Source organism: Podarcis raffonei, chromosome 15, assembly GCF_027172205.1.
Source record: "Podarcis raffonei isolate rPodRaf1 chromosome 15, rPodRaf1.pri, whole genome shotgun sequence".
In the NCBI taxonomy this organism is placed as follows: Eukaryota; Metazoa; Chordata; class Lepidosauria; order Squamata; family Lacertidae; genus Podarcis; species Podarcis raffonei.
The window spans coordinates 17,038,112-17,051,539 of NC_070616.1; the positions used below are offsets into that span (position 1 = coordinate 17,038,112).

The 13,428-nt window shown below is 46.5% G+C and overlaps 1 protein-coding gene across 1 annotated transcript in view; it reads left to right on the top strand.

The window, feature by feature from the left end:
• The window catches only part of KCNJ5 (potassium inwardly rectifying channel subfamily J member 5), a 34,692-nt gene that overhangs the window by 8,945 nt on the left and 12,319 nt on the right, over positions 1-13,428 (top strand). Inside the window, exons 2-3 of the mRNA XM_053366956.1 lie at positions 1,429-1,571; positions 3,141-4,087. Coding sequence (XP_053222931.1) covers positions 1,540-1,571; positions 3,141-4,087 — 979 coding nt within the window. The 5' untranslated portion in view covers positions 1,429-1,539. The remainder of the gene's footprint in view (positions 1-1,428; positions 1,572-3,140; positions 4,088-13,428) is intronic.

Here is a 13,428-nt window from a genome sequence, read left to right on the forward strand (position 1 = left end):
AATTATATGGTCAGCTGGCTTTGCTGTTTCTGAACTTTCATTATGGTTTGTATTTAGAAGAAGAAGAAGACGGCCCTCAAAGTGTGGTTTTCGGCACATGCACTACGGCACGTTGTCCTTGCAAATGTTTTAACTTTCCTTTGACTACAAAGTACTCTGCAGCACAGTCAATAAATCTTTGTGCTTAAGAAAGATGTGTGTCTTAAGAAAAGAAAGGAATTGTCAGAATGAATTCTTCACATGCTCTGTGACACCCAGTCCTTGCAGTTTCACCGCTTCCCATCTGAAGGCGGACAGCACTTTATTTTGCACTAGTTTATACTCCTATCATTTTTATGTGCAATCGCCAAGGCCATGCTAAAAACTAGGCTGCGGGACATAGATCACCAGGAACTAATCTCAGCCGTGGAAAAAACATGTTCCCCTCTTTATTTTCAACTCTCTCTGGTGCAGGAATTTAACCTTAATTATTTACAATTTTTGTTTAACCCGCAAGAAAGAAGGGCTTTTTCGCTGGCTAGGTTCAATTCTAATCCTTCTAACCTCCTTTGGGGTAGGTTTGCAGGTATGGCAGAAGGAGATAGGATCCGCCCATGCGATGCTCACCTGGTGGAAACTCTAGTTCACATGGACCTTAAATGTAAAATGTATGTTGATCTCCGCCAACAATTTTTAGACCATCTATGTATCCCAGTATGAAAACCAGAGACAGAGGTCATACGCTTCTTATTACAGGGGAAAGATCAGGAGCTCACCAAGACAGTAGCTAAGTTCCTCTATTTGATTTTTTGTTGCCGAAGTATGCTACAGGATCCTGCCCTTGCTGGAGACCCACAGAGGTGAAATAGAGTGCTCGCCTCCTCTTCTTCCCTTTGGCAAATGACTGTATTGTTGAAATGGCGACAAGATTGTGCTGGCCTATTTATTCTGAATGTTTGTAAGTGATGCCAATAAAGGTTTGATTATGATGATTTTTGTGTGCAAAAGGATAAGTATTATAAACTCACCTAGACGTTCCCTTGGAGCACAGAGAAGCCAACTTGCTTAGCACAGGGACAGGGAAGCTTTTGCAGCCAGAGGGCCACATTTGCTCATGGACAGCCTTCCAGGGGCCACATGCATGGGGTTAGACAAGATGACCCCTGAGATCTCTTCCAATTCTACAGTTCTATGATTCCTTCATCCAAGCAAGGGACATCATGCCAGTTCACAGTTGTATTCTGGACCCGCAAAAGCAGTCAAGGAGGATGTGGAGGAGGGGAAGGGGTATGGACTAGCAAGGGGTATGGCCTGTGGAGAGCCCTGAGGACCTGATAGAAAGCTCTGAAGGGCCACGTTTGGCTCCTGGGCCTGAGATTCCTCGCCCCCTGCTTTAAGAGAAACTGCCCCAAGTCATGCACATTCTTTGCTTTGCTCTTATCTTTGCAGCTGGAATGTGGAGGCTGACAGAGAAATGGTGATGATGCCAAGCCTGCCTCGAAGGTTCATGCGTGAGATGGAATTTGAACGCAGGGCTCCCAGGATCAAAGCCAACCTCTTATGTCTGGTGCCACACTGCCTCTCATGCTGAGGTAAGGACTGTGTGACAGATGTACTTGAGTGAACTTCACTGGGCTAACTCAGAGACTTAGACTTCTTCTGTGGAAGCCAAGGTGGGAATGACAAGTGGGGAGAGTGCTCTTGCCCTCAAATCTTTCTTGTGGACTTCCCCAAAGCATCCGGTTGGCCACTGGGACGAAAGAATGTTGGACTAGATGGGCCCTCTTTGGCCAGATCCAGCAGGGATCTCCTTATATTGATTGGCACTTATAAGTTAATTTGTTAGTAAAACCTCACCATGTCTGCGCAGAGGTAAATCTTATGGAATTCAATGTGGGCAATTCAGTGTCAGAGTTTGGATCCAACATTAGTTAGTTAGTTAACATTAATGAATTGGGTAATTTATCAACTTCAATATTTACTTACTTTTTTATTTGGCAAAATGGATATACTTCTTGGATATAAGGAAACCGCTAAGCAGTTTGCAAGAATGTAAGTGTGACTTTTGACCATCAAGGAAGTCTCAAAGTGACTTGCAAAGATTACAGAGAATTTTCTTCAGCTGCTCCTTGATTTAGACTTTCGCTTTCCCCAGGGCTCATCTCCCTAATCACATTGCTTCATCTTACTCTATCCATAAAGCCACAAAAAGATCAAAGATAGAGAATTAACAGCATTGGTTAGGGTTTAATAGGATTTGCAATGTATGGGCATCAGGAAGCCTACTGCTGTCTTCTCTCTTCCATGTACAGAGGAGGTGGTGAGCACGTTCTCTACAGGGAATCCTTCCTTTGTCTGAAGCTCAATGATAGGTTTTCTGGCAGGTTCTTCTTTTTCTGTTTTCCACCACAAAGGGCTTCCATTAACAGATGAAGTATCTGCAAAAGACCCCTGGTTTGTTGGAGATGGTCCCTGAGAAGATCTGAGAAATAATTTGCACCTCTGTGTTGTTATCTAACAAACACAATTCATTTGTGTCCAGGCAAAAGTAATGATAGCTGTCGGATGAGCAGAGTGTCTATGCTTTAATGAACAAAATTTTTAAAATGGCACAGCTCTGCACATATTTGACTCTGGCTCCACCCAGATGTCATTTAAGTGGTTTATAAAATCAATACATTATTAAAATACACAGTAACAGTCCATTAGGTCATGAAAGCACCCTTAATTAAAATATACACTAAAACAAACAATTAAAACAAGAAAACCAGTTCTGGGAAATGTTTAAACAGGTGTGTGTATTCAGTAGCTGGTGGTATGCTAATGCTGATGGGGCATCTCATATTTCAGCAAGCAACCCTGGTGCCACCAGTCATTACAGCATAATGCAGACGCAGGTCCTCAAGGCTAATCTTAAAATGTCTTCACCTACCAACAGACTAAGCACCAGGTGAGCTTACCTGGGAAGAACATTCCATAGCTTAGGTGCTGCAACAGGAAAGACCCTTCTATGCGGTTAACATTTTATATGGCAGCTGAATTATGTGTTTTTTCAAAAAGTTGCAAAAAGGATTATATAATGTACCTCAGCTAGAGGAACCTCACATGTGTTCAGGAGAGTTGCTTTGATCTCATCTTCTGTTTCTTGTTCTTTGCTGTAGCCCAACCATGGCTGGAGATTCTAGAATCTTCATGAACCAGGACATGGAAATTGGCGTTACTCCGAGAGAGCATAAGAAGATTCCCAAGCAAGTCCGGGATGATGTTCCCATCGCCACTGACCGAACGCGTCTCCTGGCAGCAGAGATCAAGAAGCCACGCCAGCGCTACATGGAGAAAAGCGGCAAGTGCAATGTGCACCATGGGAATGTCCAGGAGACGTACCGATATCTCAGTGACCTTTTCACCACCTTGGTGGACCTCAAATGGCGCTTCAACCTCCTTGTCTTCACCATGGTCTACACCATCACCTGGCTGTTTTTTGGTTTCATTTGGTGGCTCATTGCTTACATCCGAGGAGACCTGGATCACGCAGAAGACGAAGACTGGATCCCTTGTGTTGACAATCTCAGCGGGTTTGTTTCAGCATTTCTGTTCTCTATTGAGACGGAGACCACCATTGGGTACGGCCATCGAGTGATCACTGAGAAATGTCCAGAAGGCATCATCCTGCTTTTGGTCCAGGCCATCCTGGGCTCCATAGTCAACGCGTTCATGGTAGGGTGCATGTTTGTAAAGATCAGCCAGCCCAAAAAGAGAGCGGAGACCCTCATGTTTTCCAACAATGCTGTGATATCCATCAGGGACGAGAAGCTGTGTCTCATGTTCCGGGTTGGGGACCTGAGGAATTCCCACATAGTGGAGGCTTCCATCAGAGCAAAACTGATCAAATCCAAACAGACCAAAGAAGGGGAGTTCATCCCTCTAAACCAAACGGACATCAACGTGGGGTTTGACACAGGGGACGACAGGCTCTTTCTGGTCTCCCCTCTCATCATCTCCCACGAAATCAACGAGAAGAGCCCCTTCTGGGAGATGTCCCGTGCCCAGCTGGAGAAAGAGGAGTTTGAAATCGTGGTCATTTTGGAGGGGATGGTGGAAGCAACTGGTAAGCTATATGCCTGATATTTGTTCTGTCATTGCTAACCCTTGCCAATGTCAAACATGTTTCTAAATGATGTGTTATTCAGGTGTGTTGGACAGAAACTCAAGACCTGTAAGGCACAGAGAGGTTAGGCAAATCCTTGTGCTGATCATTCCTCATCTAAATAGCAGACTAGGAGAGGAATGGTCCAGGATGGGTGTCACAGGATGGGTATCTCACATTCAGCCACGCTCCCATTCCATATTGTCATACAATACCTGAAGGTTATGGGGGAATAAAACAGCTCTGCATGAACAAAAGTAATGACTAAATTAACTAAATTGGTCTGGTGAGTAGTGGTTTGGAACAGATAAATAATTTTAGGATTTGACCTCATGATAGTATATTGGGTGGAGGACTCAGATGGTAATCTGTATTCCTTCACTTACTTCAAAATGTGGCAAGCCAGTCCTGCTGTTTGAGGGGTTCCTCCTGCCCATTCTGTTGAATGGGAACCTGCATCCAATGTGCCCCCAAATCCTGGCCTCATATTTCACAACCTCATATTTCACTGAAGAGACCAAGGCATCCCAGCCAGTATATTTTAATTGAACTCAGGAGTGTTCAAACAAAAGCCACAGTGTTCATGCGTGTCACATGCATTTTAACCTGCTTCACTTTAAAGTATACATGAGCAATGACTGGAACAGAGTTAGTCATCAAACCAAAACAAATGTTAAAATTCTCAAATAATTGCTCATTTTCGAGTTTGCATGTGCAGATCCTAGATCTCACAAATGAAGCAAGTGGCTGGATTCTGTATTTCTGTGGCTTGCAATCAAAGTTAGTCCTACTCAGAGTAGACCCAGTGAACATAATGGGTGTGACCAACTTAATTTAATGTTAATGAGTCTCAAAGGCACTGACTCCCTGGGGCCAAGGCAGTTTCAGCCCCCCCCCAAATGTATTTTTTGAGGAAGTTGGGCCCCCTCAACTTTGTGTGAGTGTTTGGCTTCACTCCCTGGCTCCTTGCATCCTGATGTCATGTCACACACACACACACACACACACCAGTCCTCTGGAGAAGCTGGCACCTCTGATGCATCTACTCTGAGTAGAACCTAGTTGGATACAACCTTATGAAACTTGGGCTTATATTGAATGTTAGTCCTCCTCAAAGAAGACCCACTGAAATTAAGGAACATGACCTTATTGTGTCTGCTCTCAGCAGAATTCAGTTGGGTACAACTTTTCATGATTCTTGTGTGTTCTCATCTCTTGAGGATCAGCTACATTTCTACAATTGCCATTTGTTCCGATTCAATGGTAAACAGTGGATTTTCCTAGGGAAAGCAGTGGGACCCCAAAAAATTGCTCAGACACAGACCTGGAAATTTTGGACCTGTGCCTGGAAGTGTGGATAAGGATAAGCCGATGGATAAGCCCAAAGATTTGCCATACAACAGAGAAAACATGTCATGTGGTGTGTCTTTGTTAGATCTATCTGCATTAAGGATTCAATGGCTCTCTCTGTTGTTCAAAAAACCTCACGCACTGATGATAGTTCCTTCAGGCATGATCCATCTTTCTGGACTAAAGCTAAGAATGGTCTGCAGAAACCTGATTTATCTCCTTCAGGGATTGGGAACCTGTGGCCCTGTGGAAGTTGTTGGTTTCCAGCTCCCATCAGCCCCTGCCAATGGTCATGGACAATGGGAGTTGTAGTCCAACAACATCTGGAGGCCCCACAGGTCTCCCTTCCCTGATACAGTGGTACCTCGGGTTATATATGCTTCAGGTTACATATGCTTCAGGTTACAGACTCTGCTAAACCAGAAATAGTACCTTAGGTTAAGAACTTTGCTTCAGGATGAGAACAGAAATCGTGCGGTGGCAGTGGGAGGCCCCATTAGCTAAAGTGGTACCTCAGGTTAAGAACAGTTTCAGGTTAAGAACGGACCTCTGGAACAAATTAAGTACGTAACCAGAGGTACCACTGTACTCCATGGACTTTGATTATAGGAAACAGCATTATAATGAGCCAAGCAGTTTGTCCTTAAAGGCCAGTGTTTTCTACTCTGAGTGGATCTCTGGCAAAGGTCTCTCTCATCTCCTGCTACCTACCTCAGTCCCACTGGTGGAGGAAGGAGGGTGCGGGGGTGCGATCCGCACCAGGTGTCAGCCGTGAGGGCAGGTGACATCGCTGTGTGGACGGCGCCCCCAAATGCTCACTGTGTGTGTGGCGGGCCGCTAGGGATGCTGCTGCTGCGAGTGGCTAGTGGTGCCCCCCACTTGCTGCGTGGGCGGCGGTCAGCTAGGGATGCTCACCATGTGGACAGCTAGCCCCGCCCCCACAGGCCAGCTAGCCTCGCCCCCGCGCCACTCCGGGTGCCGGGTCAGGTAGCTCCGCCCCTGCTCAGTCCCACCCAACATGGGACTGTCCTGTTATCACTGGACTCCATCATGGCTAGATTATGGGCTGAGATTGCGAGGGTAGTTCAAAACATCTGGAGGGAACCTGGTTTTGGAAATGCTAATTTAATTGACTGCTAGGGAATGAGTTTGAGGCTTCCTGCATGCAAAGCAGATGCTATACCACAAAGCTGTGGGCCTTCTCCACTTAGACTCTTTCCTGAACCTTCTGTCATTTAGATTTTCAATATTTATAGAAAGAAGGAACTTTTAATCTGCCAGTGTGGGGTGGCTTTGAATTCGTAGCAGCGCTGAGAGCAGTGTGACCTGCGCTGTGTTTTAATAAGGTTGTGTTGGTTCTGCTCTTCTGAGGTATTTAACCATCTTCTGCAGAGAAGCTCACAGGCATCCTTTGATTAAAAAAAATCTGCAGCAAGGGTCTGGTCCAGCCAGCCGGGAAAACAAAACTTTCAGTGTTAATTAAGCCCCAGTGGGGGAATTCAGGGTTGGCTCAGGGAAGCTCACCCAGCTGGGAAGTGATTGGGCACACCTGAGACAAGACGGATGCTGGACTTGGTACAGGAGAAAATATGGGCCAGCTGTAGATGTCTCTGTGTGTGTGTGTGTGTGTGTGTGTGTGTGTGTGTGTGTGTGTACACACACAAACACAGTTCAGGCCAGAAAGTTGAAATGAGGCAGTGATGGCAACCAACCTGGACAGCTTTAAAAGAGGATTAGACAAATTCATGGAGGAGGAAGGGACTACTGATAGTCACTAGCCATAATGGCTTTGCTCTGCCTCCGCAGTTGGAGGCCTCAATGCTTTTGAATATCAGTTGCTAGACACTGCAGGAAAGGAGAGGGCTCTTGCGCTTGAATCCTGCTTGCAGGTTTCCCACAGATTCTTCTAATTCTCTTAAGTCTGCAAGCATGGCATTTTTGGCATAATGGCCAAAATTATGGGGCATGAAGTTTTTCTCCAGAAAGCCATGCTATACGGCCTCAGTCCAGTATACCTGAAGGAGCGTCTCCACCCCCATCGTTCTGCCCGGACACTGAGGTCCAGCGCTGAGGGCCTTCTGGCGGTTCCCTCACTGTGAGAAGCCAAGTTACAGGAAACCAGGCAGAGGGCCTTCTCAGTAGTGGCACCTGCCCTGTGGAATGCCCTCCCACCAGCTGTCAAAGAGAACAGCTACCAGACTTCTGGAAGACATCTGAAGGCAGCCCTGTTTAGGGAAGCTTTTAATGTTTAACAGACCATTGTATTTTAACGTTCTGTTGGAAGCCACCCAGAGTGGCTGGGGAAACCCAGCCAGATGGGCGGGGTATAAATAATAAATTATTATTTTTATTATTATTTTTATTATTATTATTATTATTATTATTATTCACGGGCTATTGGGAGATAGGAACTCCATTTCTTCTTGATTCACATGGAGCCATCAGCAATTCAGACAAATGTCTGCACAGACTTCATTTAAAGAACATAGGAAGCTATGTTAGTGTTGTCTACACAGACTGGCAGCAGCTCTCCCAGGTTTTAGAGTCTCCCTCTAGAGATGCTGGAGGTTGAAACTGTGATCTTATGTCTGCAAGCAGGTGCTCCACCTGGTTGACTCTAGCAACAGATTTATCCCAATTCCCACTGAGATCCTTTTACCAGAGTTGCTGTGGATTTAACCTGGGCTTGTAGGCAAGAGAAACCCAGGCTCTGCCACATCTATTGAATTAGTTATTCTGAAATAATTAATTGTTGTCGGGGTCCATAGTAACAAAGGAAGCTGCACTAAACAGAGCCAGCCAGGTCATAGCATCACAGGTGTGTGTGTGTGTGTGTGTGTGCAGGATTGCACCACTTCCCCAAGCTGTGCTGGCAAGTGGGCAGTGCTTTGTCACAGACCGAGAACCCACCATGGGCTCACTTTTCAGTGCTTGCCACTGGGGCTCCTGAAAAGCAATGATTTGGCCCCAAATCCACACAACGGAGCCAGTAATTTGAGCAGGAAACGAGTTTCAGTGAATGTATCCGACTTACCTTGATGTGTCTGGCCAGCACCTGCTCTTCATACCCTGTGAAACTGGGGGTGCTCAAAATGTACTTAAGGGGTTCTGGGAATATTCCAGAGTAATGCAATAAAAACTGGCTTTGCCTAGGTTGGAAGGCATCAGCAAACAACAACCAGAAAGGTCACTCGACAGCGCAGGGAAAGGTCGCCCTGTGTTTTCACAGCAGCTGCCTCTGTCTGCTCCCCTGTCAGTCATTGTTGCTGTGGCTGAGCACAGGAAGGTGGGAGCAGGCTGGATTTCACCTTGAATCTCTGGTTTTACAAGGGCGAAGGAGTTGCTTTTACAAAACTAAGATATGGGATTCTGGACAAGGCAATGGGTCAAATGGGCATTGATCATACCCACACACCATGCATTTAATGCACCAGGCCTCCCCACCAATAACCTTGGGAACTGTAGTTTAGCCCCCTCATATATATACAGTTCACAGCACCCCAAAACTATAGTTCCCAGGATTCTTTGGGGGAAGGATCCAGGAGCTTTAAAACATATGGTGTGGATCAGCCGACTTTCCCTTTGGCTATCGGAATTAGGCACTTCAATTATTTGTTTTCAGAATGAAATCTGGTACATTTCCCCACCCCCATTGGATGCAGAAATCTGTTGCCAGACGTCATGTTTCTAAAGCCATCACACACCAGGAGGTGTGGCAGAACCTCAGTGCGTTACTAGTCTGGAACCCAAGAGCATTGCAAGAGCACTTCCATGTCAGACCAAGGTTCCACCTGGTTCATGGATGGCCAAAATGAAGACCTCCATATGTTGGGTTGTGGACTACAACTTCCACAAGACCTGGCCATTGGGCATGCTAGCTGGGACCGATGGGAGTTGTAGTCCAAAACATCCAGAGAGCAGCACATTGTCTATCCTGGGTCTAGTTCAATAATATACTTCCTATTGGGACAAGGAATGAAGCGTTGCCCCATGATTGCCCCACTGGCCACTGTTAATCAGTGGTATTCTACTCCTACATACATGGAGGCTCCATCATGACTAACAGCTGCTGATAGACCTCTTCTTCTCTAGGATCTTCCTGTAAAGCCCTAAATCCAATGTCTTTCTAAATGGAAACGTTCTGATGAGCACAGATTTCTCCTATTTATTTGAATAACTCAATGCAACACAATGGTTGTTCTTAAGGAATTCTCTCCCCTGCTGAAACTTCCATTAACTCTCTCTTGGAGGCTCCACGAAAAAGCCACTTCTGTGACCTTCGTACTGCTGAGTGCAAGAAGATACACAAAGAAAGTGCATTTGCAAAAACTCTCCTCTCTTTTTCAATTCACTTTAAAAAAAAGATTAAAAGCAAAACTTGAGCCATCGTGCTCAAGATTACTGCCTGAAACTTTCTGGCACTTGTAAGATTTCAAAAGAAGCCAGTTTGATCCGATTCCCTGCCTTGTCTATTAGGCAGTCGTGTTATTTATAGAAAAGGAGTGGCTGTTGTGCCTCCACAAGCAGTTCCAAATTTTATCAAGGTGAGCAGAAGGAAAACGGGTCACTGTGAGAACGAAGGACATCAGAAGGTCTTGGGTGCTGGATTGAGCCAAAGCATCCTGTTCTGACAGCGGCCAGCCTGTTGCCTCGAAGGGAAGTCCACAAGCAGGGCCTGCACACAGCAGCCCCCTTCACAATTATGTGTCCCAGCAGCAGCTGGTCTCTAGGGGCATTTCCTGCATCTGGGAGTAAAAATTGAACTGCCAAAGCTTCTCCTGATGTTATTGCGGACTGCATTTTGGAGGGAATTTGTCTCAGTTTGCTTACATGGGGCAGTAGTCAGCTGACGCATCCTGTCAGCGCTAGCATTTCTGCTTGCCAAGCACAACTTTCCCCTCTCTCCTCCCTGCACACCCCCCTGTGCCCTCCCCAGATCTGCTCCAGAGTCTTGGGGGAATCCCTGAAACAGATTTAGGGGGTGCATGGGGGAAGGGGAAGAGATGGGGAAGAATGTTCCACTGTTCAAACAAGAAACCTTGCACTGTCTAATCTTTTTAAAACCATATAGGATGGTGGTCCTGTGGCAGTGAGTTCCATAGTGTAACTATGCACTGCACTGTGCCTCCTTTTGAGCTGGATCCTTCGTCTGACCCATCAAGGTTCTTGCTGTGTTCTCATGCCTGGAAGCATTCGGTCAGCCACGTGAGAGGACAGAGGAGCATAGTGAAGTGCCTCCTCCTGAATCAAAGCATTGGGACCCCTGGCTCAGTATTGTCTACATTGACTCTCCAGAGTTTCAAAAACGGTTCTCTCCTATCACTTACCTGGAGAGAGCACTGTAGATTGAACCAGAGAACTTCTGCAAGCCAAGCAGGGGCTTTACCACTGAGCTAAGACCCATCTCCTCTATTAATACTATGGAAACAAGATGTTTTGGTTTGAGCCAGCAGAGCTCTTCTTATGTCCAGCCTTTCATAAAGAAGTTTGCAACTCAAGACTCCTTTGGTGGCTTTTTGAAAGGAGACCCAGGAGCGTGATCTCCAAGGGGTGAGCATTCTGTGCAAATCAATTTCCTCCTTTCACTGGCATTTGGTGACATTAATTATAGCTTCCACCCTTGACGTTGGCTGTCTTCAGCTGAGGCTTTCTGTGCATGCTTGGCAGGTTAAGCTGTTCGTAACCTCACCAAGAGCTTCTCCTCTCCATTTCTGACAATATTTCCCATCTTATTTTTGTTTTATCATCATCATTATTATCACTGGCTATTTTTAACAGTGTGGTCATCATTCTGGCCCTAAAGCAAAGGACAGTGTACCAGCCACCGATAATATTGCAGCACATCCAAGTGGGGGGGGGGGACACACACACACAAACTCTAAAAGCTGGTTGTCTTGCAGGAGTGCAACCCTAATTTATCAATAATTCCTGCTTAGGGTGCCCGATACTTGGTTCGGTGATTATCTTCCACATACAAGCCATACCATGCCATTCCTACTCACCATCTTAGGCTACATGGAGAAAGCGGATTTGTTGTTGTTGTTGTTTAGTCGTGTCCGACTCTTCATGACCCCATGGACCAGAGCATGCCAGGCACTCCTATCTTCCGTTGCCTCCCGCAGTTTGGTCAGACTCATGTTTGTAGCTTCGAGAACACTGTCCAACCATCTCATCCTCTGTCCTCCCCTTCTCCTTGTGCCCTCCATCTTTCCCAACATCAGGGTCTTTTCCAGGGAGTCTTCTCTTCTCATGAGGTGGCTAAAGTATTGGAGCCTCAGCTTCAGGATCTGTCCTTCCAGTGAGCACTCAGGGCAGATTTCCTTCAGAATGGATAGGTTTGATCTTCTTGCAGTCCATGGGACTCTCAAGAGTCTCCTCCAGCACCAAGAAAGCAGATTAAGAAAAGTTTTTCTCCCTCTCTTGTAACACTGGAACTCATCCAGTGAAGTTGAATGTTGGAACTCGCTCCCGCAGGAAGCAGCAGTGGCCACCAACCTAGATGTTTTGGACATATTCATGGGAAAGGCTATTGGTCAATGGCTATTGGTCATGATCATAGGAATTGTAGAGCTGGAAGGGGTCATGCTAGTCCATGCTAGTCCAATGTTTTGCCCATCGTGAGGCTCAAACCCACGACCTTGAGATTAGAGTCTTATGCTCCTAACGACTGTGCTATCCTCAGGTTATGCTCTGCCCCCACAATCAGAGGCAGTGATGCTTCCGAATACCAGTTGCTAGCAACAGCAGAAGGAGAGAATGGCCGCTGTGAAACGGACTTCCCATTGAGGCATCTGCTTGGCTGTTGTGAGAACCAAAGGCTAGATTAGATGAGCTGTTGCCTGTTGGGCTGATCCATCAGGCTCTTCTTATGTTCTTAAGTGAATGGGTGGCGATGGAGAGCACGAAGAGGGGATGGACCAAGACAAGAGGAGCAGTGGGGGGCCCTGCAGGGATGAAGCCCTCAGCAGGTGCCCAAAAATGTCCCCCCCTCCTCACTGATGGCCCTGACCATCAGCCGTGCCTTGAAGCTTAAGAGTAAGCAGCAACACCACCCCCTCACCGGCTCCTCATCATTTTAATTGTGGCTAGCAGGTCCCAGACGCTGCTTCGGGTGGGTGCTCAGACAGCCAATTAAGACCGCGGTTGTTACGATGATTTTTGCCATTTGCGTTGCTTCATGAGCTCCTGTCAGCAGGATTAAGAGCTACAATACAGTCGGCAATCACAGGGGGGTAATGAAGAATATCTAAGCATCATCAGGGTAGCATCAAATGGATCCTAAGATTCAGCTGCATGTGTGAAGTTTGTCTCGCCCGTTCTTTGACACATCTATCCAGCACAGCTGGGACAGGTAGATTTCAAGTTTTGCAGGATCAACGCTGCTGTTTTGCAGCGACCGCCACCTCCTCTGAGGTCTGCTAAATAACAAGGACCCATAGCAGAGCAATGTCCCAGGTGTGAGGCCAAGCTACACCTGATGCAGCTCATCTGGCCAGTTTTATGCTGAAGTGAAAAAGGAGTAATGAGGGCCTCATATTATGAACTGGTGCCCTGCACCACTTTCAGCTGAAAAGCAGTCTTTCTCTCTCTCTCAGCTGACCCTTAGGTGCTATTCACTGCAAAACAGCACCACCTTCATGGGAAAACAGCAGGCAGGGGAGACTTTTTGAGGTGGAAAACACTGTGTGGGGGACATTCTGAGCTGGGATCATGTTGTAGACAGGGACCTCAAAGCCGCTTTATTATTTTTATTTCCCTTTAACATAAAAGTGGCTATTTTAAGCATAAAAGAGCCAGTGTGGTGTAGTGGTTAAGAGCGGTAGTCCCGTAATCTGGGGAACCGGGTTCACGTCTCCGCTCCTCCATATGCAGCTGCTGGGTGACCTCGGGCCAGTCACACTTCTCTAAGTCTCTCAGCCCCACTCACCTCACAGAGTGTTTGTTGTGGGGGA